General features: G+C 36.4%; 1 protein-coding gene across 3 annotated transcripts in view; it reads left to right on the top strand.

Annotated features, from left to right (window-relative positions):
• Positions 1–27,674, top strand: part of ACER3 (alkaline ceramidase 3) — a 164,948-nt gene that overhangs the window by 114,648 nt on the left and 22,626 nt on the right. For all 3 annotated transcript variants that reach the window (XM_047690271.1, XM_047690270.1, XM_047690272.1), the window contains exons 4-7: positions 3,473–3,525; positions 5,915–5,996; positions 9,128–9,163; positions 24,494–24,552. In XM_047690271.1, the coding sequence (XP_047546227.1) occupies positions 3,473–3,525; positions 5,915–5,996; positions 9,128–9,163; positions 24,494–24,552 (230 nt within the window). The remainder of the gene's footprint in view (positions 1–3,472; positions 3,526–5,914; positions 5,997–9,127; positions 9,164–24,493; positions 24,553–27,674) is intronic.

The following is a 27,674-nucleotide window of genomic DNA, read 5'->3' as shown; positions in this document are numbered from 1 at the left end:
ATAATAAAACCTGTATTTTAAGCACACACCACTATGGACTGACGTGTGTCCCCTCAAAATTCATATGTTGAATCTCTAGTTCCCTGTGTGACAATATTTGGAGATGGGGCCTTAAATGGTTATTAGGTTTAAATGAGGTTATGACAAATAGCATGGAGGACAAGGGGAGATGGAGAGGAGAAGGGAGTTGAGGGAAATTGGAAGGGGAGGTGAACCATGAGAGACTATGGACTCTGAAAAACGATCTGAGAATTTTGAAGGGGTGGGGGGTGGGAGGTTGGGGGCACCAGGTGGTGGGTATTGTGGAGGGCACGGATTGCATGGAGCACTGGGTGTGGTGCAAAAATAATGAATACTGTTATGCTGAAAAAATAAAGAATTAATAAAAAAAAAAAAAGACTCTAAATGAGGTTATGAGGTGGGGTTTTTGTGATGGGACTAGCACCCTTATAAGAAGAGACCAGAGAGCTTCCTCTCCTTCTCCTCCATGTGAGAATACAGTGAGAAGGCAGCCATCTGTAAGCCAAGAAGAGAAACTTCGCCAAGCACCAAATCTCTGCCATCATCTTGAACTTCCTAGCCTCCAGAACTCTAAGAAATAAATTCTCTTGTTTAAAGTATCCAGTCTAAGGTATTTTGTTGCCACCCAAGCTGATGGAGACCGCCACTTCGCTTAAACATTTTCAGTGGTTTGCCATTGCTTTTAAGATAAAATTAAGAAATTCTTTCAGCCTAAAACATTTGCCTGATTGGTTTACTGCTTATCTCCAGCCTCATTTCATATCCTTTCTCTTCATCATTAATTAAGCTTCAGTCACAATGGACATATTTCAGTTTTTTAAGTTCCCTTCCTGCAACAGGACCTTTGCACATTATGTTGCCACTGCTTAGGGGTTCTCATCTTCCCCTCAGTCCCTCTTTACCTTACTCATATCTGCATGTTTCAGGACTCAATTTATGTCTCACTTCTTTAAGGAAAATTTTCACGACTCCTTATATGAAGGCCCTTGTTTTTTGATCATGGTACTCTGTACTTTTCCATCATAGCACTTACCATAATTGGAATTAAATATTTATTTGTGCAGTTAACTTTCTAGTGTTTTTCACCCTGGCTAGACTATAAAGCATGAGGGCAAGGGTTATCTTATCTCCTGCATATAGCATAGTTCGAGGCACATAGTAGGTGGTTAATAGATATTTGTCGAATGAGTGAATAAAGGAGTGACAATAATTATTGTAGCTGCCTTTATAAACTGTATAGATAGACCTATGGATAATATGGAGAAAACAGATCTTTTCATGTCCTATCCTCCAAATACATGAATAGAAGTTCTCCTAAAATGGGTCATTTAAATACCTCAGTACTACATTGTGGAAAGGCCAAATAATTAGACACATATTTTGCTAACACATGAAAACTGAAATAAAGAAGATATAAATGCAAAAGATGTTTAATATAAAGCCAGGAGATTGCGGTTCAGAATTTCAAATAGAGGAATCTTCTGTATATCAGAAACCTTGTGGTAGATATTGTGATCCTGTGCCAACTTTTTTGAACATGTGAAAGTGATTAAAGTGAAAAGTTTTGGAGGCAACTTAATGTAGAGGTATGCCGCAGAGTGAGTTTAAAGTCTGGCTCTATTACTTATTAGCTCTGTGATCTTAAACAAATTACTTAAATTGTCTAAACCTCAGAGTTCTCATCTTGGGATGGAGATAATAGGACCTACCTTGGAATTTTTGTTAAACTTAAATGAGATAATGAATGTAAAACACTTAACTATAAGACCCTGCACATATGCTGCTATTTCATTATTCCAGTAATTTACCAGAATATATTACTCTGTGTAAACACTCTTCCTTCTTCCTAGAATGTATTTACCACCCCATTTCATTTCCTGCCACCACTTTCTCTGGTTTCTGTGACCCCCTTTTGTTGGAATCTTTATATCTAATCCCATGTTTTTCATTTCCCTCCCTCACTAGACTGTGAGGGCATTGACTGCATCTTGTTTTCATTATATCCTCAGCAACTAACACATTGCCTGGCACATAGTGAATATATTATTAAATAATTAAATGCATATCTAGTGAATAAGTAAATAATATAGGATTGGCTTAAGGATTAGAAATAACCTCGCCTGGGTGGCTCAGTGGGTTAAGCCGCTGCCTTCGGCTCAGGTCATGATCCCAGGTCCTGGGTTCGAACCCCACATCGGGCTTTTTGCTCAGCAGGGAGCCTGCTTCCTCCTCCTCTCTCTGCCTGCCTCTCTGCCTACTTGTGATTTCTCTCTGTCAAATAAATAAATAAAATCTTTAAAAAAAAAAAAAAAGAAAGAACCTATCTGCAACATTTACCTTAATGTCTAACTTGTAGTTTAATACATATAGCTATTATTATTATTACTAATAATATTTTTGAGAAACATAGGTTACTTAGATTAACTAAATGACTTTGCTGCCATTAATATCCTTTCTTATATATATTAGTGAAAATTTTACCCATCTTAGGTGTTCTAGGAAAAGGGAAAGTGCAAAAGAATATTGATAGGACCCCCAGACCTGTAGACGGTAGACCTCATTTTTTCCTGGAAGTATGAGATCATAGTTTGTGGTACTGAATAAGCTGAGTGGTCCAGTGAGTCAGGTGTCCTACTTAGGTATGTACATTAGGATAGATAGGTGGATGGACGAGCTTGTTTGTTCAATGACCGTAAACCAACCCCCATAAGTAGAGGGCAGGGAAAGATGAAATAAAGAGACAGGCCACTCCTGGTTTATAGGTCGCAGTTTTAATAAAAAGAGAGTACCTACATACAAGGTTCATCTTGGGTGTCAGTAATGGGTCCCCCACCTGCCCATCAAAACTTGAAAGTGTATAAAGAGGACTTAATTCAGTTCAGCCAGGTATACTATACAAGTGTTTTTCAACACCACATCACTATGTCAAGACTGTCCTTGGAACAGCCTCTGGGAGCAAGAAAGACATGTGGAAGTTACTCCTCTTCCAAGGATAGGAGGGAGTGAGGAGCTTCCAATTGCCTGGGTCCAGCTCAGAGGTTAACTGACGGTCACATCCTTTCAGTGACCTTCCCCAACACTCAAAGTAATTAGATGTTAAATATATGAATGTATTCGGGGCGCCTGGGTGGCTCAGTGGGTTAAGCCGCTGCCTTCGGCTCAGGTCATGATCCCAGGTCCTGGGTTCAAGCCCCACATCGGGCTGTCTGCTCAGTGGGGAGCCTGCTTCCTCCTCTCTCTCTGCCTGCCTCTCTGCCTACTTGTGATTTCTCTCTGTCAAATAAAAAAAAAAAAAAATTGTATTTAAAAAAAAATATATATATGAAAGTATTAGTAAAAGATATTAGGTGAGAGGTGACTATAATACTCATTCTGATGTTTTATTTTGATTTGTATAATAATTGTACCTCTGCAATATTCAAGTCCTCTTATCTTTTTTTGTTTCTTATAGCTGTTGGATGAACTCCCAATGATTTACAGCTGTTGTATATTTGTGTACTGCATGTAAGTGCCTATGTTTAAAATTCCATTGTTTAATATATTTTAGAATTCATTTTCACCTCATAATGAATTAAGTAATGTAATTAACCCTATTACATTATACTGGGAGATTGTAATAGTGTAAAAGGTTATTACTTCTGTGATCTCCATGTAGAGTATAAGCTGTGGGAAGTTATAATAATGTTGCTATTAACTTTTATGATCTCAAAACTCTATGGCCAGTTTAGATACTCTTATTAAAATTTGACTTAAAGAATTTTGACTTAATTTGTATAATCTGCATTTCCTTGAGTTATGAATGTAGATAAAAATGTTACATATTATACCATAGAAATAATATTTATGTACTTTGTACCTGTAATTGTGGTAGGTATTATACAAATCCCCTGTAATTCTTCCAGTTGTGCATGATAAATGGGTATTATCCCCATTTTATAGACGATTAAGTGAAGCACAAAGGGATTTAGTAACTTGTCTAAGGATATAAGCAGAACTTGTGCTTAGGTGACTTGCCTAAGGCCATGTAGCTGGTGTCAGAGTTGGAAATTGAACTACAAATTTAATAAGCTTAACTTCTAACCATGCATTTAATTCTATAACACTAGTGCTTAAAATTTCTCTAAACCCCTTATGTGATGGTTATCTCTTTTCAGTATGATCATTATTACTAGTTCCAAGTATATTCTTCTTCTTCTTCCCTCTATTTTTTTTTTTTTTTTTTTTTTTTTTTTGTGGAGAAAGTGTGTGCTAGTGGGAGTAGTAGGTGGTTGGGGAGGCAGTGAGAGAGGGAGAGAGAGAGAGAATCCCTGACAAGTCCACACTCAGTATGGAGCCTTATGTGGGGCTTTGTCTCAAGACCCTGAGATCATGACCTGAGCTGACATCACAAGTCCGACACTTAACTGACTGAGCCACCGAGGTACCCCAAGAATATTTTCGTCTAAAGATAGCTAAAAATCAGAAACGTGTGATATTATTTAAAGAGCTCATGTGGGGGCACCTGGATGCCTCAGTTGGTTAAGCATCTGCCTTCAGCTCAGGTCATGATCCCAGGGTCCTGGGATCCAGCCACGCCTTGGGCTCCCTGCTCAGGTTTGCTTCTCTCTCTCCCTCTCTCCCTCTGCCCCTCCCCCTGCCCTGGTTCTTTCTGTCTCTCTCTTTCAAATAAATAAATAAAATCTTTAAAAAATAAAATAAAAAAGCTCATCTGAAACTTTTTTTGTAAAGGGACAGTAGTAATTATTTTAAGTTTCATGGGCCTATGATCTCTGTTGCATCTCTTCAACTCTGCTACTGTAGCAGTGAAGCAGTCATAGATAATATGTAAACAAATGAGTTTGACTGTTCCAGTAAAATATTATTTACAAAAACAAGTTTGGGCCTTTGGGCAGTAGTTTGCTGCTCCTGATCTAGAAAAGTACTTTCAGGTGAGCTTTTTAAAAATAAGTCATCAAGTCACAGAATATGAAAGTAAAAGAGACCTTAGAAATCATCCGGGCCAACCATCTTTCTGTAGAGATAAGGAAATAGGAGTTGGGTCCAATTCCTACAGCCAATTAATGAGTAAACTGAGAACTTTCCTGCTGCTTCTACTAAAACGTAAGTTCAAAGGTTGGATACCTAACCCATGGTCAAATATTTGTTCTTATTTCCTCATTTACTGAGTATTTGCTAGCCTAGTGATTAGATATGATTAGACGCATGAGAAAAAGATTTTATCCCTGCACACAAAGAGTTCACAGTCTGGTTGAGGAGACCCATAAAGAGACAATTATAATAGAGTGATATTTTCTGTAATAGTGTGCCTTACTCAGAGATGGCTCATTGCAAGATTTAGAAACCTACTCAAGCCAGCTTGACTTAAGAGAGATTTATTTAGAGGACATGAGGAAATTATATGAAACCCAATAACAGGAAGTACAGCCTGACTACAATTTAAGGGCAGCTTATCTTTCCCACCTTTTTTCTCCATTCCTTCTTCTCTGCATGGTCTCATCTTTGAATTTGCTTTATTTTTCCATCCATGCAGATCACTTTTCTGCTCATTCATCTTCTTGTTCACTCAGTTTAGCTGCCCAAATATCAGCATCAGACTTTGAATCCATAAAGCTTTATACTTTGACTCCTCACATTTAATTGATTCAGTCTCTGACTCCCAAACTCCCAAGTTTTCAGGAGAGAGCCTCTCTTTGAAGCAGTTAAAGCCAGGTGCCTTCTCTTGATTTCTCCAGCCTCTTAGAGGTGGAGCACTTTCTCTGAGATGAGAGTTTGGGTGGGAGGAAATGATGGGCATCACTAGACCCAAAGGTGTGTATACAAGTGGTAAGACAACATTCTATTTTACTAGTTATATATTTTAAAATAAGTTTCTTTCTCTCTCTTTTTTTTAAAGGTTTGAATGTTTCAAGATGAAGAACTCTGTAAACTACCACCTGCTTTTTATCTTAGTTCTATTCAGTTTAATAGTAACCACAGTAAGTCATACTTTGTTTCTAACAGATGAAGCATGTGATGTGGGTTTGAGAATTGTCAGGGTATAGGTAATACTAGAAATGTGGGAATAGATGAACTGGCACAGAGATAGCATGAACCATTAAGATGACCAAAGATGCAGCCCTATGGAATACTTTTTTTTTTTTTTTTTAACAGAGATAAAAAAGAGTATACAGTTATGATATTTGACCCTAAAAGTTGCAGTTGATTTGTCTGTTCGCTATTCACAGCCTGTCAGTATGCAAACTTTCTTAATGCCTAAAGATTTCAATAAGAGTCATCACTTTAAATATAAAAACTATATGCATTTAAGGTATAAAACATGATACTTTGATACATAGTGAAATGATTACTCTAGGTAAGCTAATTAACATATCTTCAAACATGTATGTGTGTGAAAGAGCAAGAGATGAGACCCCCTGAAATCTATTCTCTTAGCAAATTGCCAGCGTTCAGCCCAGTATTAACCATAATCACCATGCTATACATGGGAATACTGACATTTGAGGGTCAGGTAGAAGAAATGGAGCCAGCAAAGGAGACCTAGAATAAGTATCAGAGATGTAGGAAAATGAAAGAGCCCAATATCACAGAGTACAAAAAGATTTCCAGAAGAAGTAACAGTGTTAGTTGCCTCTGAAAGGATGAGTAAAATACAGATTGAAGTTTGACCTATAAAAATTTCAGTTAAAAGACCAGGTAACCCTAATAAGGATACTGTCAACAATAGATTGATAGAGGCAGAAATTAGATATCAGTGAACTGAGAAGGTGAACAGGAGGTTGAAAGAACCGGTACACTATTTCTTTATGCTTCTACCCTGCACTGTGTAGTCCTTCATATAAACTACATACTCATTGAACATGAGAGAATCTTTGTGTTTCAGAGGTGAAAGGAAGTCTTATAAAAGAAGAGACTAGGGGACACCTGGGTGGCTCAGTCCGTTAAGCATCTGCCTTGGGCTCAGGTCATGATCTCAGGGTCCTGGGATTGTGCCCCACATCAGGCTTTCTGTTTAGCGGGGAGTCTGCTTCTCCTTCTCACTTTCCTTCTGTGCTCTCTCCCTCTCTCTGTCTCAAATAAATAAATCTTAAGGAAAAAAAAGAGAGAGACTAAAGTCTAGAGAGTTTTAGTGACTTGCCTGGCCAACCAAGTTTATGTGGAGAAGTGTGGCAGAGTCAAAACTGGACCACTTTGTAAGTTCAGAACTGATGTGATCAGAATTATAGGCTTGGGAGTCAGTCAGATCCGAGTTTGGAGCAACACAGTTACTTAATAACTAGGAACCTCAGACAAGTTACTTAATCTCTCTGTATTAATTTCCTCGTCTATAAAATGAAGATAATAATAGCATACATTTTGTATTAGTTGTGAAAATTAATACCTGGCACACAGTAAGAACTCCATAATTCTTTTGCCTTAAAATAGTCTTTAAGAGGCATGTCCTTTTGCATTTCTTCTATTAATAGCAGTAGGAATATGAAACTATACAAAGAGAAGTTAATATCTTGAAACAACACATTTCAGAAATGAAAAGCATTCTTCCTTACTGAGTTTAGAGTTACAGACATATAGGGTCTCATATACATCTTACTATTAAAGTTCTATGGGTGCTTAAAGGAAATAATCTGCTTTTATTGTGTGAGGATAGGAATTCTGGAATAAGAAATTTTGTAGCCAAATTGTAAAATTACATAAAATTTTTGTGGGGTCAGCACTACATTAAATGAGCATATAGAGATATCTAAGCACAACCTTTGCTGTCAAAGAGATGATTGCCTTGTTGGGGAGAGAAACAAACCATTAAATTATATGACATTTATACGTGGTCAGTGAAGGCACAAAGGAGGGTGAATGGCTGCTTCTGCTGAATGGAGAAAGGACCAGGAAAGTCTTCTAGAAAAAGGGAAGTTTGAGCTGGATCTTGGAAGATGAATGTTGGCCAGCAGGGGAGGATTTCTAAACAAAGTAAAGAGCAGCATATTTAAAGATATGGAAGCACTATACTTTCTGGAGCCTAGGATGAGAAAGGGAAAAGATGAGAGCAGTGAGGGCAGGCAGAAAGTCAGGAGTGAGATCATGCAAAGCTTTGAAATTTGGACTTTGTATTATAAGTGTTCAGAGCCATTTCAGGATTATGATTTGAATTTTCATTCTACCATGTCATTTTTTTTTTTTAAAGATTTTATTTATTTATTTGAGAGAGAGACAGTGAGAGAGAGCATGAGCGAGGAGAAGGTCAGAGGGAGAAGCAGACTCCCCATGGAGCTGGGAGCCTGATGTGGGACTCGATCCAGGGACCCGGGGATCATGACCTGAGCCGAAGGCAGTCGTCCAACCAACTAAGCCACCCAGGCGTCCCTACCATGTCATTTTAAAGGCATATACTCCTACAGGGCAATAAATGGCATGCTAAATCTTCAATAGACATTGAACTTAATCACCCAAATGATATTAGAGCCTAAAACTGGGTTTGTGTAATTGGAAATGCATTTAGGTGATGAGTTATGTAACTAGATGAGTGTGTTAGAGGTTTTGGAAGTAAAAAAAAGCACAAGAAATTTGTTAAATGCTTTCAGTTATTGAGCATGCATTATATGCTAAATTGTTTCATGTATTTTAGCTTATTATTCCTTACCACTATTATTCCCATTATCCGGATTAGGAAAAAATTAGTCTTTTGGTTAAGTGACTTGCTCAAGGTCTATAGCAAATAAGTGGCAGACTCTGAAATTTATCACCTGTCTCTAAGTCCAGTGTTCTTTCTGTTGTGTTGTAGACATTGTCGACAGAACCTCTTCACCCCTCATGAGTAACTGTGTACCTTTGCCCTTCCTTGATGCTGGTGTAGAAGCCAAGAGGCCAGAGTAATCCACAGTAACTGAAAAATTTGTTTACCATGGTAAAGCTAGCACTGGTGGAGACCCACCTGAAGGTGCTAGCCTTTCTGTGGCCCGCCACCTAATATGATGTTTTATGTGGCTATAGTCAGATCTAAGTAGCAATACTAGGGAAGCAAGAGAGATTTGGGATTTGCAGAATTGTTAGAATAAGTTTTCTTCACCTTCAGTAATGTACTTCATTCACCTGTTTTTCTTTTAATATTTTGTAGGTTTATCTTAAGGTAAAGGAGCCTATATTCCATCAGGTAATTTTAAAAAATTATTACACACATGATTGTTTAACAGTACTTGCCTGCATTGTGTTTCCTTTTCAGGTAAATTATATGCAATACATTTCTGAAAATAAAATGGTAGATGTCCTATGAAAGTGTTTAAAACAGTTTGCAAACTCAGTGCCTAAAGGATGCCAATGCCCAGGCCCAGCTGTCTTTAGTAGTCAGTATGCAAGTGTAGCATTGCTCTTATAAGAAAAATCAAAGTATTCATGTACATACACATACAAGGTCCTTTTTATGACATCATTTTCTAGAAAAGATAGACTGAAGATTCCTCGAATATTTCCCTTCTAGTATTTTTTTAAGGTGGGAGATTATTTACATTGAGGAGAGCAGACATAGGAAACTTTGCTCTAGGAAATAATGATTTAAGTATATCCCATAATGAAACCAGAGGAAAATAAAGTAGCAGACCCCAAATAGAGCCATTGTTAATTGAGTGCTGTCATGTGCCTGGCACTATGCCATTACTGCACAGACTCTGATCTCCCCAGCAGTCCTACAAATTAGGGATTATTGTTCACATTTTAAAGGAAATGAACTCAGAGATACTAAGAATTTGTCCAACATTTACACAGTTATTAAGGGGCACAGCCAGGATTGTAACCTAGATTTGTTTGACTCCTATCACAATTCTTTTAACAAACTAGAAAACAAACAAACAATAAATAAATAAGGACACATTTCAAGAGTATCAGAAGCCTTGCAGTTTTAGAATATTTTGTGCTTATATAAAAAGTAAGTGTTCCTGTATCTTTTTAAATTTAAGCTAGATAATAATCATCTAACTGAAATCTGTTTCTTAAAATAAATTCCAAAAGGACGTTATTGTGCCTTGCTTTTCTACAGGCAAGCCTAAAGTAGATGTTACCAGAGAGAACATCCTCACTTCCTTATTATTTTGACTTGAAGTATGTCATTATGGAATTACCTCTTTATGAAGAAAGATTTATTGACACAGTGTAGAGGGTGAAGTTTACTTGTATTAAGTATACTTCAGCTTTTGTAAATTTCTAATTTGTCTTTATAAGAAAGAAAAATCATAAGACAAAAAAAATTTGGAAATTTGGGGTTAATTTTTGTAAGTTTATGACCATTAATTTTCCATTTTATGTTTTAGACTATTTTACACTGTGTTTATGTAATAAAAGTAACAAACTGTTCATCTAACTTCCCATGCTGCAACTCTCATGTGTTTTTTTCAGTAATAAGTATTTTCTTTTCTGTAGATAGTGGTAAATGTTTGCTACTAGGAAGGAAGGGAGGGAGGATGAAAGCTTAGAACTATGGGTTATATACTAGGCCTTCTCAGGAGAGAAGTGAAGTAGAGATGAAGTAGGGTGAAGTAGATAAGTAGTCTGAAGGTAGAGGACAAGTATTCATTTAACAGATGTCCACTGTGTACCTTCTCAGTACCAAATTCTGAGCTCAAAGTTGGAAATAGAGGGACAGTGGAGCAAAAATGTGAATACCTAAAATCAGGCAGACCTGGATACAAATCGAGTGTCTACTTACTAACTGTATACCCTGGACAAGTTACTTACCTTCTTTGAGCTTTGGTTTCCTCATTATTCCACAAACACTTTTTAAGTGCTTTCAGTATGCCAGATGCTGTACTAGGCATAAAAGGGATACTAGTGAATAAAATAACAGCATCTCTGCTCTTGAGGAGCTCATTATACTGTATGTCTAAAACTGTATAATAATCTCCTAAGGTTATCTGAGAATTAAAGGAGGTACTGCAGGGGCACCTGGCTGGCCCAGTCAGTAGAGCATGTGACTTCATCTTGGGGTTGTAAGTTTGAGACCTATGTTGGGTGTAGAGATGACTTAAAAATAAAATCTTCTAAAAAATAAAAATAAATTTAAAAATAAATGAAATAATGAATATAAAATCCCTACCACATGGTAAGCAGTTAGTAAATGTTAATTAATATTAATAAACCAATGTAAATAAGACATGATTACTGTTCTCAGGGTCAGGAAGATAGACTTGTAAAAAAAATATTTATAGTATGTAAAAGCACTGCTAATGCAGACAAGGGTGCAGTCTCTCTGCTTACATGACTCAGGATAGGATTACAAGATATAACGGTTGCATATAGGTAAATTATTATTTCCTCTAATATTGAAAAACAAAATAGGGAAGATGGTCTGCTATTGTGATACAGGAGTATTTCTCGCTATTTGTAATGTTTTATTTGAAGATATCTTTGGCCCAAAGACTAATCTGGAATATCCTTTCCTGTCCCGTTAAGTAATTAAAATTGATTTTCTTCTTTTTAAGAAAGCTCTACACCCAACATGGGCTTGAACTCACCAGCCTGAGATCAAGAGCTGCAAGCTTTACCTACTCAGGCAAGCCAGGCACCCCAGAATCAATATATTTTTTTGTACTCTATTCCTAATCGGTTTCTGAGTATCATCCTTAAAGAGAACTACTTTTTCAGAGAATCTTTTTTTCTAAGTTTGTAGACTATCACTCTCATTCTTTTATATCACTATTGATATTATGTATGGATATTTAGAAAAATTATTTTGAAATTTGTAATTGGAAAATTGTTTTAGAATTTGTAATTGGAAAAATTGTTTTGGAATTTACGACTAGATTTACAGTAAGTTTAAAGATCTTAGAAGTAATGGAAAAGGAGGGAAGAGCAATGTTATCTATATAAAGTAACTCTGGCTTGAGAGTTTGGAATTTCTTACCACTTCCAATTTCTTGAAGTTTGGAATCTCAAACCTTGCCACTTCGTTATCCATGGACATGTTGTGCCTATTCTTCACTTTCCTCACCTATAATGTTTAAAACAAGGAGAGGTTTTATTTCACGAGGATAATATAAAAATACTATATAAGGTAAAGCAGAAGGTAATAAATACAGTAATAGTGTGACACTGAAAGTACATATGAAGGTGTAAGATGATGCAGTAAGTTTCTGCCTATGGTAATCACAGAAAGCTTCTGAAAGGAGATATTTGAGTTGGGACTAGACAGATAAGTGGTGGTGATATACAATTAGAAGGAAAGAGTTAATAAACACTTTAAAAGTATCTGTCACAGCCTGGATGATCGTCTTGCTAACCAGATTAGCTTCCATGAGGGAGAAAATACTGATAACAGTTCTACTTTACTGTATTAAAACGCAAGGTGATCCAGACATCTCCAGAAGAGCCAAATGCTGTTTATTTAATTTGATGGCCTTCAAAGGATTATACTAAAATCATAAGCCTGCCACATTCAGTAGAAATACTAATGTATCTTAAGAAAGGAACAACAAAAAAAGTATACATGAAAATAGGATAAAAGAACTTTTAAGTCAGTGAACCTCTTTAAGCCAATTGATAAATCAGTAATTGAATGTCTCAGATGAGATTTCATCTATTATCTCAGAGAGTACTATTGCTTAAATCTTCCTGCCAAAGTAGATGTCTCCTAGAGATAGAGACATGACACATCAGTATTTTACTACTCTCCCTTCTAATTTAATACACTGTATAAACAATTTGAAAAACAGGAACTTAAGCAGATTTATGTAAATGTATTGTTTTTTTTTTTTAAAGACTTTATTTATTTGACAGGGAGAGAGAGAGTGCACAAGCAGAGGGAAAAGCAGACTCCCCACTGAGCAAGGAGCCCAATGTGAGGCTTGATGTGAGGCTCGATCTCAGGACCCTGAGATCATGATCTGACCTGAAGGCAGATGCTTAACCAACCGAGCCACCCAGGCGCCCCTCTTTTATATAGTTCATATGGACTGACTTACCTATTACCTTACTAAATATCAACAAACATATATAGAAGTTACCATCTTCATTTTATAGGTGAGATAACTGAGAGTTAGAAAGGTTAAATAATTTGTCCAGTGTTTCTCACGTAGTTACTAGGAGCACTGAAAATTGAACCCAGGTCTTTTTTATTCCAAAGCCCATATTCCTTCTGTGATATGATGATACTCCTGTAGCAGATTACTTTGCAATTTAGTTTATTATCAAAATGAAAATATTTTAGGTGAAAATTATAAAGAGCAAAAAAGATGTACTCTATTATCTTTTTTATTTAAAAGATGACTAATACTAGAATATGCACAGAAAAAAATTATGAAGGTCATATGACTACCTCTAGCTGCAGGAGAAACTGAGAAATCAAGCTTTTATAAAAGTGGGACATATTGTCGGCCAAATAAAATCAGTCTTCTACAAAGAAAAAAATAAAAGGAAAGATTGGATACTGAGTGGATGACTGGCAGGGTCTGGCCACAGATCCTAGGAGAGAATCAGAATGTATGGGGTGGAGGTACTTGGGGAAAGAAGAAAAGTAATTTGGAAAAGCGTTAGTGCGCTGCCAGGGTATAGGTTCAAACTTATCCATTATTTGATATGTTTAGCATACTCCTTAAGCAATCCATTCCCCTTGACTTCTCTATGGTGATGATTCCTAAATATGTTTAGCTTAGATTTTTTCTTCTAAGATTTAGACCCAGATATCTAAGATCTGTTCCCAGAGATATCTACATGGATATCTCACTGACACCTCAAACTTTGAACATATCTAGAAATGAAATCACCATTTTTCTCTCCAGTATTTCTTCTCTTCCTGTATTCCCTAACCCAAGGAAAATGTTACCATGCACCTAACTGCTAAAGTCCTAAACCAGGCCATCATTGACTTTCCCAACTCTTCTAACTGCCATATCAAATTATTATCAGTCCAAGCCCTAAATAGCTCTCTAATCTGTTTCTCTCTATTCCCACTGGTAGTACCCTGGTTCAGGCCCATCACTCACCTAGGTTACTGTAATACCTTGCCATTGGTTGGTTTTCCATTGGTCTTGGCTCCCTCTAATTCATTCTCCACCCAGCAAGAGAGGGATATCTTTCTAATACATGAGTGATCATGTTGCACTATTGCTGAAACTTCCATTGACTTCCCTTTGTCTGTAAGATAAAGTTTAACTAAACATGACTTGAAAAGCTAGACTTGACCTCTGGTTTTACCTTTCTGACTTCATTTTTCCCACGCTTCCCTCCAACAATATATTCTAGACATACTTTTTTTTTCATGCCAGTTTACTTTCTTCTAGCTCCAATCACACACACACACACTCTCTCTCTCTCTCTTTTTTTTTTTTAGAGAGCGAGCACATGAACATGGGGTCAGGAGGAGCAGAAGGAGAGGGAGAGAGAGAATCTCAGGCAGGCTCCACACCCAGAGCAGACCCTGACACAGGGGCTTGATCTCAAGATACAAGATCATGACCTGAGCCAAAATCAAGAGTCCAACACCTAAATACTGAGCCACCCAGGCGCCTCTCTTCTAGCTTCTCTTAACAATATTTCAGTGGTTATTAATGATGTTTCTAGTAATGTTTCAGTTATAAAATTAAAAATCATATTCTCCATAAAAGTCTTTCTCATCTGCATAAGTCTAGGTGGCTTTCGAATGTACTTCGAAAGTACTCTGTATAGTCCCTGTCACAGAATTAAATACTACATTTTTAATTGCCTGATTACTTATCTCTTTCCACACTAGATTGTAATTGCTGTGAGGGCAGTCATCATGCCTTCCTTGTTCACCATTAGAACATCATGGCTGCAGTTATGGATTTAATCTGACAACCTCTAATCAGGTTTAATCTAATTCTGTGTTTACTTAGCTCTATAAAGAAATACATGGTAGAGAATACAGCAAGTATAATATTTTCATCTCATCAGGAGATCCAGAGTTATTTATATATACAGATTCTTTTGTCCTCTCATCCACATAAGTTATGTATAGCTGCCAGGGATGAGAGCTAAGTGTAGTGGAGGTCATTATAACACATAGGAGGTACAGCCCCCTTTTCCTACCATTCTTTATGATGAGCACCTTTCATATTGTTCTCATGCAGGCCCCAAGCCTTTAACCTAGGTGCAGTCCTTCACAACCAGAGCAGACATAACATTTTCCATTTATCTTAATTGTGATATTCAAGGCTGGGAAACTGAGGTCATTCTTAACCAGCCCCGCATCAAGACAATGCCTGATACTAATCCTTTGCTCCACACCATCATATCCCCAGGGTCTAGCACAATGCTCAATAAATATTTGTTGGAGTCTATTGTTATAGAGAGACTACAAGTAGTAGGAAGGAGCCATTTCAAGGCGTTATAAAAGAGTCCACATGAAATATAAAGATATGGGAAGGTTGAAAGGGAAAGTGTGGGAAAGTATATATACCATGCAAACACTAAGCATAATTGTATTATATGTGAATAGTTATTTTATTATAGAACAAAACAGACTTCAAGGGAAAAGCATTTCTCTTGTTAAGAAGGGTTTACTTCATAGTGTTAAAAATACTCAATTCATCAGAAATGTATAGTAATTTAAAATTTATATGTATCTAATACATGTAATGTCTCAAATATATAATGCAGAAATTGACAGAACTAAAAGAAAAAATAGACAAATCTATAATTTTAGGTAATTTTAATAGCTCTCAGTAATTTATATAAGATATAAAATATTTAAACAACATGTTTAAGAAACTTGATAAATGGGGCACCTGAGTGGCTCAGTCAATTGGGCGGCCAACTCTTGATTTTGGCTCAGGTCATGATCCTCAGGGTCCTGAGATCCAGCCCTATGTCAGGCTTCCCACTCAGCAGGAAGTCTACTTAAGGACTCTCTCCCTCCCGCTCCTTCTGCCCCTCTCCCCGCTCATACAGTCTCGCTCCCTGAAATTAATTAACTAATTAAAAGGAAACTTGCCAGATGTAAAATACTGCATCCAACAATTGCAGAAGCACATTTTTTTTCAAGCCCTTAGAGAACATTTACAAAAACTTACCATACACTTGCCCACACAGCATCTTAAATTTCAAAGGATTGGAATCAAAATATAATTTCTGACTGTAATGCAATTATATTAAATGTAAGTAATGTAATTCTAAATAACACATGGATCAAAGAAATCATAGATACTGGAAAATACTTTGAGTTGAATCATAATGAAAATAAATATATGTTAGAGGTGCCTGGGTGGCTCAGTCGTTGGGCATCTGCCTTTGGCTCAGGTGGTAATCCCAGGGTCCTGGGATCGAGCCCTACATTGGGCTTCTTGCTTGGCGGGAAGCCTGCCTCTCCTTCTTCCATTCCCCCTGCTTGCATTCCTTCTCTCGCTGTCTCTCTCTCTGTCAAATTAATAAATAAAATCTTTTTGAAAAATAAAAATAAAAATAAATAAACACATGTTAAAACTTGTAGGTCTCTGCAAAATTAATACTTGGAGACAAATATTTAGCTTTAAAATGTGTATACCAAAAAGAAAAGAAGAAGAAGAAGACCCAAAAGAGGAGTTTTATCATGTATTTCAAGGAACAAGGGAAAGATAAATAGCAAAAATGAACACAATAGAAAACAAATATAGGGGCGCCTGGGTGGCTTAGTGGATTAAAGCCTCTGCCTTTGGCTCAGGTCATGATCCCAGGGTCCTGGGATCGAGCCCCGCATCAGGCTCCCTGCTCAGCAGGGAGCCTGCTTCTTCCTCTCTCTGCCTGCCTCTCTGCCTACTTGTGATCTCTGTCTGTCAAATAAATAAATAAAATCTTTAAAAAAAAAAAAAAAAGGGCACCTGGGTGGCTCAGTGGGTTAAGCCTCTGCCTTCAGCTCAGGTCATGATCTCAGGGTCCTGGGATGGAGGCCCACATCGGGCTCTCCACTTGGTGGGGAGCCTGCTTCTCCCTCTCTCTCTCTGCTTGTGATCTCTCTCTGTCAAATAAATAAATAAAATCTTTTAAAAAAAGAAAGAAGACAAATATAGAGAAAATCAGCAAAGCCATAAGTTTCTTCTTCAAAAAGACAAATACAATTAACATATATCCATAGCAAATTTGATCAAGGAGGAAAAAGGAAAGCACAAATAATACCAGAAATGAAAGGAGGATACCACATCAAATACTAGAGGCATTAAAAAGTTAATTGACTATTATGAGGGACATTATACCAATAAATTTAAAGTTTTATTTTTTAAGTGGACAGATTTCCTAGAAGTATAACCTGCTAAGAGAAATAAGTCAGAATGAAATGCCATGTATTTTCACTCATAGGTGGAATTTAAGAAACAAAGGGAAAAAAAGCCAAACAAACTCTTAACTATAAAGGACAAACAAACTGTTGGTTACCAGAGAGGAGGAGGTATGAGTGAGATAGGTGGGGGGTTGGGGGGGATTAAGAGTACACCTTTGATAAGCATTGAGTAATGTATAGAATTATCGAATAATGATTCAACAATTGTGATATTGTTGAATTGCAGTAGTGATACTGTACACCTGAAACTAATCTAACAATTATACTGGAATTAATAGGAAAAAAAAAAACTCTATTTGGAAACAGGTTCTTGAAAGAATTAACATAAAATGAGGTCATATGGATAGGCCATAATCCAGTATGACTGGTGTCCTTATAAAGAGAGATTAGGACACAGTTATTATACAGAAGAAGATCATATAAAGATGTCAGAAAAAGATGACCATCTATAAGCCTAAAAGAAAATCCCTCAGAGGAAACCAAACATGCTTGCATCTTTATCTTGAATTTCTAGCCTCCAGAAATATAAGGAAATAAATTTCTGTTGTTTAAGCAAAAAAAAAAACCCTAAAGTCATTTTTGTAATAATTATTACTTATTTGTTGAAATAGGTCCGCATTATTAGAAAGATATGATAAAACAAAAATAAAACGCATATTCAAATAATTTTATGAAATATTATTAGTAAATATATTTAGTTTTAAATGTTTTTTAAGAACAATTATTAAATTACATTTAATTTATTAGACATTATTATTAGATAGAAATGAAGTGGATATTAAGCAGCAGTGAAAATGAATACACCACAGCTCATATAACAAGCTGAATTAGTTCACAGACATCATATTGAGTAGAGGAAGTTTGACACATACATATTATAGGGTTCCATTTATAATGAGGTTCAAAACAGGCAAAATTAAACTCTAATATTAGAAGTCAGAATAGTGGTCAGTCTTGGGGAAGAGGGTATAAGGCTTGATGGGATACTGAGGTTGATTTATGGTATGCTGTCAACAGTCCGTTTTTTACTTACAAAGTCAAAAAGTACAAAGATACTTGTTTGTGATAATCATCAAAGCAGGTTTATCTTTTGAGCACTCGTGTGTGTGTGTGTGTGTGTGTGTGTGTTTTCAGTATGAAAAGTTTTTTAAACTTAAAGGAACAATAAAATGATAGACAACCAAGTGAAAACAAAAGATTGAACAATAGAGGACATCAAACAGCCACTAAACATAACATACATTGTTCAACCTGTAACTTGGGAAATATACATAAAAATCCTCATAGATTGACAGAAATTTAGACATCTGACTATATCATAGGTTGGTGAGAATTTAGCACAAAAGAAACATACACTGGTTGAAGTAAAAATTGATAAAACCACTCTGGGAGACAGTTACACTTTTTTAGTTATTTTGATAATAAATAACCTCTGACCTGGCAGTTACACTCCTAGGTACATCCCCTAGATAAATTTGTGTACATGTGCACTAAGATAAGAATGTTCATAGCATTATGGAGCATAACAAATAGCATGGAGGACAAGGGGAGATGGAGAGGAGAAGGGAGTTGAGGGCAATTGGAAGGGGAGGTGAACCATGAGAGACTATGGACTCTGAAAAACGATCTGAGAATTTTGAAGGGGTGGGGGGTGGGAGGTTGGGGGCACCAGGTGGTGGGTATTGTAGAGGGCACGGATTGCATGGAGCACTGGGTGTGGTGCAAAAATAATGAATACTGTTATGCTGAAAAAAATAAAAAAATTAAAAAAAAAATGGGAATACACAAAAAAAAAAAAAAAAAGAATGTTCATAGCAGTAAAAACTGGAAGTAACCCCAAAATGTTGAACATAAGAATGGGTAAATAAGTTGTGGTATTTTTACCCAGTTAAATAGTATTTAATATAAGAAATGAATGAAATATGGCTACATACACAATGTAACTGAGTCTTAAAGAACAAGATGAAAACAAAAGTGTACACTATTACTCTATTATAAATTAAAATTTCGTTCTATTAAAATTCAAAAAACAGTATTTAGGAATTCGTATTTAGGAGACCAGTTTAAGTTAGTAAATATGTAAAGAAAAGCAAAAAAAAATTTATTATAAAAGTCAAAAGAGTGGTTTCCTCTAAGAAGATTGGGAGGGGGACTGGAAAGACACACATGGAGTACTTTGGAATGTTAACAGGAGTCTGTTTTTACCTAAATGGTACTTTCCCGGCTATTGATTTGTAAATACTTATAAAGTTGTACATTTCTTTTCTATGCAATTTTAAAATATTTAATATTTCATATTTTTAAAAGTTAAAATTTCCCACTAGGTTCAATTTTCCTGGTAGTGGTACCTATCCAGTGCTCAGTTTAGAGGAGAAAGAGTTGATGGAGCCGAGTCTAGGAACATATAGAATAAAGAACACAGGAATATATTAACATCAATCAAAAAGAAACAGGCATCTCTTTGGTGATGAGAAATGGGAGAAAGAATGTAGGGAGAAATTGCATCTGAATGCAGAAACATTTAGGAGGAAAATTTAAGAGTTCAAGGGACACCTGGGTAGTTCAGTCAGTTAAGCTTCTGGCTCTTGATTTCAGCTCAGAGCTGTGAGATCGAGCCCCACATCAGGCAGGTGCAGAGCCTGCTTAAGATTCTCTCTCTCTGTCTCCCTCTGTCCCTCCCCTCACATCCCTTCTCTCCCTCTCTTAAAAATTATAATAATAATAGTAAAAGAGTTCAGATTTATACTCTTATAAAATGGGAAGTAGAGTCATTTGCTTAAAGTGAAGCTAAAGAAAAAGGATGTAGGGAGTGAGGCAGCCTATGTATGGGAGAAGATATTTGCAAGAAGTCTGTTCTTTAAAATGTAACAATATCATACTCGAAGGGTCTGTCCAACAAGAAGATCCAACAATTTTAAATATCTATGCCCCTAACGTGGGAGCAGCCAACTATATAAACCAATTAATAACAAAATCAAAGAAACACATCGACAATAATACAATAATAGTAGGGGACCTTAATACTCCCCTCACTGAAATGGACAGATCATCCAAGCAAAAGATCAACAAGGAAATAAAGACCTTAAATGACACACTGGACCAGATGGACATCACAGATCTATTCAGAACATTCCATCCCAAAGCAACAGAATACACATTCTTTGCTAGTGCACAAGGAACATTCTCCAGAATAGATTACATCCTGGGTAATAAATCAGGTCTCAACCAGTATCAAAAGATTGAGATCATTTCAGACCACAATGCTCTGAAGCTAGAACTCAATCACAAGAGGAAATTTGGAAAGAACCCAAATACGTGGAGACTAAACAGCATCCTTCTAAAGAATGAATGTGTCAACCAGGAAATTAAAGAAAAATTGAAAAAATTCATGGAAACAAATGATAATGAAAACACAACGGTTCAAAATCTGTGGGACACAGCAAAGGCAGTCCTGAGAGGAAAATATATAGTGATACAAGCCTTTCTCAAGAAACAAGAAAGAAAAAAAAAAAAAAAAGAAACAAGAAAGGTCTCAAATACACAACCTAACCCTACACCTAAAGGAGCTGGAGAAAGAACAACAAAGAAAGCCTAAACCCAACAGGAGAAGAGAAATAATAAAGATCAGAGCAGAAATCAATGAAATAGAAACCAAAAAACAATAGAACAAATCAACGAAACTAGGAGCTGGTTCTTTGAAAGAATTAATATGATCGATAAACCCCTGGCCAGACTTAGCAAAAAGAAAAGAGAAAGGACCCAGATAAATGAAATCATGAATGAGAGAGAGAGATCACAACCAACACCAAAGAAATACAAACAATTATAAGAACATATTATGAGCAACGCTACGCCAACAAATTTGACAATCTGGAAGAAATGGATGCATTCCTAGAGACATATAAACTACCACAACTGAACCAGGAAGAAATAGAAAGCCTGAACAGAGCCATAACCAGTAAGGAGATTGAAACAGTCATCAAAAATCGCCAAGCAAACAAAATCCCAGGGCCAGACGGCTTCCCAGGGGAATTCTACCAAACATTTAAAGAAGAATTAATTCCTATTCTCCTGAAACTGTTCCAAAAAATAGAAATGGAAGGAAAACTTCCGAACTCATTTTATGAGGCCAGCATCACCTCGATCCCAAAACCAGACAAGGATCCCATCAAAAAAGAGAATTACAGGCCAATATACCTGATGAACATGGATGCAAAAGTTCTCACCAAAATACTCGTCAATAGGATCCAACAGTACATTAAAAGGATTATTCACCACGACCAAGTGGGATTTATTCTAGGGCTGCAATGTTGGCTCAACATCTGCAAATCAATCAATGGGATACAACACATTAATAAAAGAAAGAACAAGAGCCATATGATACTCTCAATAGATGCTCAAGGGGCTGCCTGGGTGGCTCAGTGGGTTAAGCCTCTGCCTTCAGCTCAGGTCCTGATCTTGGGGTTCTGGGATTGAGTCCCACATCGGGCTCTCTGCTAGGCGGGGAGCCTGCTTCCTCCTCTCTCTCTCTCTCCGCTTGTGATCTCTCTCTCTCTGTCAAATAAATTAAAAAAAAAAAAAATAGATGCTCAAAAAGCGTTTGACAAAGTATAGCATCCCTTCCTGATCAAAACTTTTCAAAGTGTAGGCATAGAGGGCACATACCTCAATATTATCAAAGCCATCTATGAAAAACCCACTGCAAATATCATTCTCAATGGAGAAAAACTGAGAGCTTTTCCAGTAAGGTCAGGAACACGGCAGTGATGTCCATTATCACCACTGCTATTCAACAAGGTACTAGAAGTCCTTTCCTCAGCCATCAGACAACAAAAAGAAATCAAAGGCATCCAGATAGGCCAAGAAGTCAAACTATCACTCTTTGCAGATGATATGATACATACGTGGAAAACCCAAAAGACTCCACTCCAAATCTGCTAGAACTTGTACAGGAATTCAGTAAAGTGTCAGGATATAAAGTCAATGCGCAGAAATCAGTTGCATTTCTCTACACCGAAAACAAGACAGAAGAAAGAGAAATTAAGGAGTCCATCTCATTTACAATTGCACCCAAAACCATAAGATACCTAGGAATAAACCTAACCAAAGAGACAAAGGATCTATACTCAGAAAACTATAAAATACTCATGAAAGAAATTGAGAAAGACACAAAGAAATGGAAAAATGTTCCATGCTCTTGGATTGGATGAACAAATATTGTGAAAATGTCTATGCTACCTAAAGCAATCTACACATTTAATGCAATCCCTATCAAAATCCCATCCATTTTTTTTTCAAAGAAATGGAACAGATAATCCTAAAATTTATATGGATCCAGAAAAGACCTCGAATAGCCAAAGGAATATTGAAAAAGAAAGCCAAAGTTGGCTTTCACAATTCCGGACTTCAAGCTCTATTACAAAGCTGTCATCATCAAGACAGTATGGTACTGGCACAAAAACAGACACATAGATCAATGGAACAGAATGGAGAGCCCAGAAATAGACCCTCAATGCTATGGTCAACTCATCTTCGACAAAGCAGGAAAGAATGTCTAATGGAAAAAAGACAGCTTCTTCAACAAATGGTGTTGGGAAAATTGGACAGCCACATGCAGAAAAATGAAATTGGACCATTTCCACACCACACACGAAAATAGACCCAAAATGGATGAAGGACCTCAATGTGAGAAAGGAATCCATCACAATCCTTGAGGAGAACACAGGCAGCAACCTCTTCGACCTCAGCCACAGCAACCTCTTCCTAGGAACATCGCCAAAGGCAAGGGAAGCAAGGGCAAAAATGAACTATTGGGACTTCATCAAGATCAAAAGCTTTTGCACAGCAAAGGAAACAGTTAATAAAACCAAAAGACAACTGACAGAATAGGAGAAGATATTTGCAAATGACATATCAGATAAAGGACTAGTATCCAAAATCTATAAAGAGCTTAGCAAACTCAACACCCAAAGAACAAATAATCCAATCAAGAAATGGGCAGAGGACATGAACAGACATTTCTGCAAAGAAGATATCCAGATGGCCAACAGACACATGAAAAAGTGCTCCACATCATTCAGCATCAGGGAAATACAAATCAAAACTATAATGAGGGGGCGCCTGTGTGGCTCAGTGGGTTAAAGCTTCTGCTTTCGGCTCAGGTCATGATCCCAGGGTCCTGGGATCGAGCCCCGCATCGGGCTGTTTGCTCAGCAGGGAGCCTGCTTCCTCCTCTCTCTCTGCCTGCCTCTCTGCCTACTTGTGATCTCTGTCTGTCAAATAAATAAAATCTTAAAAAAAAAAAAACTATAATGAGATACCACCTCACACCAGTTAGAATGGCTGAAATTAACAAGACAGGAAATGACAGATGCTGGCGAGGATGTGGAGAAAGGGGAACCCTCCTACACTGTTGATGGGAATACAAGCTGGTGTAACCACTCTGGAAAACAGCATGGAGGTTCCTCAAAAAGTTGAAAATAGAGCTACCTTACGACCCAGCAATTGCACTACTGGGTATTTACCCTAAAGATACAAATGTAGTGATTCGAAGGGGCACGTGCCCCTGAATGTTTATAGCAGCAATGTCCACAATATCCAAACTATGGAAAGAACCTAGATGTCCATCAACAGGTGAATGGATAAAGAAGATGTGGTATATATATACAATGGAATACTATGCAGCCATCAAAAGAAATGAAATCTTGCCATTTGCGACAACGTGGATGGAACTTGAGGGTATTGTGCTTAGCGAAGTAAGTCAATCAGAGAAAGACAACTATCATATGATCTCCCTGATATGAGGAAGTGGAAATGCAACATGGGGGGTTTGGCGGTAGGAAAAGAATAAATGAAACAAGATGGGATTGGGAGGGAGACAAACCATAAGAGACTCTTAATATCACAAAAGAAACGGAGGGTGGCCAGGGGGAGCCGGGTAGGGAGAGGGTGGTGGGGTTATGGACATTGGGGAGGGTATGTGCTATGGTGAGTGCTGTGAAATGTGTAAACCTGGCAATTCACAGACCTGTACCCCTGGGGCTAATTATACATTATATGTTTATTTAAAAAACTTAAAAATTAAAAAAAAATTAAAACAAAATTAAAAAATAAAATGTAACAAAAGATAAGACTTATATTTTATTGAGAGGGCCAATTTTATAGGTAAAATATACTTCCTTTGCCAAAAAATAATGATTTTACTAACTTCATTTTTCTTTTCTTATTCAGGTCATGTATGGAATGTTGGTCTTCACATTAGTACTTCGATCTATTTATATTGTTACATGGTAAGTGGTTTGGATTAACAGTATGATTAGATTACATTCAAGCAATAAATCTATAGCCTAAATTGAAATAACACCCTACTCTAGCAGTGATATTGATAGAAAACTTTAGGCCAACATTTATTGTGGTATAAGATAGTGAATACTAGTTCTTTAAGCAAGGTGTTAATTGGCATCCTATAAAAACAAAAGTTCCACATTAATTTGAGGAAAACTGTATGATGGCCTCCTTTCGAGTATTTGTAATGTACATTAATATATTGCCTTGAAAAATCCCTACAGTAAAAACAAAAATTGTTTTTGTTTCTCTGAAACTATGTGACTCAGAACCCTTCTTACAAACCACTATTTAAGGAAGAAAATGTCACAAAGAATCAGTAACTCCAGAGAGATTATTTAGGAAATAGTCATAATCTTTATAGAGTTTATGAAGATTAAATAATATTCATGTGAGTAACTTCCATGGGATCTGGCCATGTAGCATGTGCTCAATAAATGAATAATATGGTTTATGGGTTTATCCTTTTTTTTTCTTTTTTAATTGAGCTTTTTATTTTGAGGTAATTGTAGAAGCACATGTATTAACAGCGATCTCCTACACCCTTTACCCATTTTCTCCAATGATAATGTCTTGCAAAACTATAGTACAATTTACAACCAGGATTTGACATCGACAGAGTCAAGATAGAGAACAATTCCATTGCCACAAGCATCTCTGTGTTGTCCTTTTGTAGCTGTGCCCACTTATCTCCTACCCCATCATCTCACCACCTATTCTTAACCCCTGGCATTCACTAATCTGTCCTTCATTTATATGATTTTTTAATTTCAAAGATATTATGTAAATGGAATCATACAGTATATATAATAACCTGTGGGATTGGCCTTTTGCATTCAGCATAATTTACTGGAGATGAGTACAATTTGTTGAGTGTGTCAGTAGTCCATCCGTTTCTATTGCTTAGTAATATTCCATGATATGGATGTATTACAGTTTAACTATTGACCTGTTAAATGACATCTGGATTGTTTCTAGTTTTTGACTATAAAGAATAAAGTTGCTGTGAACATTTGTTTTTAGGTTTCTGCGTGAATGTAAATTTTCCTTTCTCTGGAATAAATGCCCAGAGTGGAATTGCTAAATTGTATCATGGTATATGTTTTGTTTTTCTCAGAACTGCCATACTGTTTTCCAGCTGGGTTACCATTTTATATTTCCACCAGCAGTATATGAGTAACCCAGTTTCTCTGCATTCTTGTCAATATTTCATGTTGTCACTATTTTTTTTACTTTACCCATTGTTACAGGTATGCACTAATCTCTCATTGTGGTTTTAATTTTCATTTCCCTAATGTCTAAAGATAAACGTATTTTCATGCATTTATTTGCTATCCGTATATCCTCTTTGTTGAAATGATTGTTTGTGTCTTTACCCAATTTCTGATGGTATTGTTTCTTTTTTTTCAGTTGAGTTTTGAGAGTTCTTGATATATTTTAGATACTATTCCTTCATCAAATATGTAGCTAATAAATATTTTCTCTCCCAGTCTATACCTTGTCTTCTCATACTCTTCACAGAGTCTTTAATAGATCAAAACAGTTTTTAATTTTAATGAAGTCTAATTTGTCAGTTTTCATTTTATGGATCATATTTTTGGTGTCAAATATAAGGACTCTCTCCCTAACCCTAGATTCCTAGATTTTATCCTGTGTTTTTTTTTTTTTTTCCTAAAAGTTTTGTATAGTTTTATATTTTACATTTGAGTTCATGATTTATTTTTAGCTAACTTTCATATAAGGTATAAGGCTTAGGTCAAGGTCTTTTTTTTTTTTTTTTTTTTAACTTATGAATGTCCAGCTACCCTACCACTGGTTGAGAAGACTTCCTGAAATTTCCCCACTGTATCGCTTTTGCTCTTTCCTCAAAAATGATTCATATATATTTGTGTAGGTCTATTTCTGGGTTTTTTATTTTGTTACATTAATCTGTGTGTCCCTCCACCATTGCCACACTCTCTTGATTACTGTAGCTATAAATAATACAACTCTTCAAATCATGTAGACTGTTTCCTCTCAGTTCTTTTTAAAATTGTTTTTAGGTATTTAGGTTCTTTTGTCTGTCCATATAAATTTTACAATATAGATTTAAAATTTTTGTTTGAATTTTTTTAAGAATTACATTAAACCTACATATCAGTTTGCAAAGAATTCACATCTTTACTGTGTTGAGTCTTCCAGTCTTTAAACACATGTCTTTCCATTTATTTTGATTGTTCTTTGATTTTGTTTATCAGCATTTTGGAGTTTCCATTTCTTTTTTTTTTTAAGGTTTTATTTATTTATTTGACAGAGAGAGAGAAATCACAGAAGCAAGAGAGGCAGAGAGTAGGCAGAGAGGCAAGCAGAGAGAGGGGGGGAGGCAAGCTTCCTGCTGAGCAGAGAGCCTGTTGCAGGGCTCGATCCCAGGACCCCGAGATCATGACCTGAGCCAAAGGCAAAGGCTTAACCCAATGAGCCACCTAGGTGCCCCTGGAGTTTCCATTTCTTGAGCAATTGTAAATGGTATTTTATTTTTAAATTTAGGTGTCCACATGTTCATTGCTATTATATAGAAATACAGTTGGTTTTCTTTATGTTTATCTCATATTCTGCCACCTTCTGAAAATAGTTCTAGAAGACTTTTATAGATGCCTGAAATTTGCTGCAAATAGGGCCAGTTTTTATCATCCTTTCTAATGTATGTGCTTTTCATTTCCATTTTTGCCTTATTATCCTATCTAGAACTTCCAGGACTATATTGAATAAGAGTGGTGAGAGTAGATTTCCTAGCCTTGTTTTTAGTTTTAGGGGAAATGTATTCAGTCTTTCACCATTAACTTAAGTGCAGTGTTAGCTGTATGATGTTTGTAGATGTTCTTTATCAAGTTGAGGAAGTTCAATTTCATCATTTTTTCAATATCATTTGATTTGATCACCTGATTTTTTCTGCAGTCTGTGAGTATTATTGTTATTACATTGATTGATTTTCAAATATTGAACCAGATTTGTTATTCTGAATAAACCCCACTTAATCATGGTATAAAATTATTTTTTTATTGCCAAATGATACTTGTTAATGTTTTGT

The sequence above is a fragment of the Lutra lutra genome, chromosome 10 (assembly GCF_902655055.1).
Source record: "Lutra lutra chromosome 10, mLutLut1.2, whole genome shotgun sequence".
NCBI lineage: Eukaryota > Metazoa > Chordata > Mammalia > Carnivora > Mustelidae > Lutra > Lutra lutra.
The sequence above is the reverse complement of the archived record's forward strand: the minus strand, read 5'-3'. Positions and strand labels throughout refer to the sequence as shown.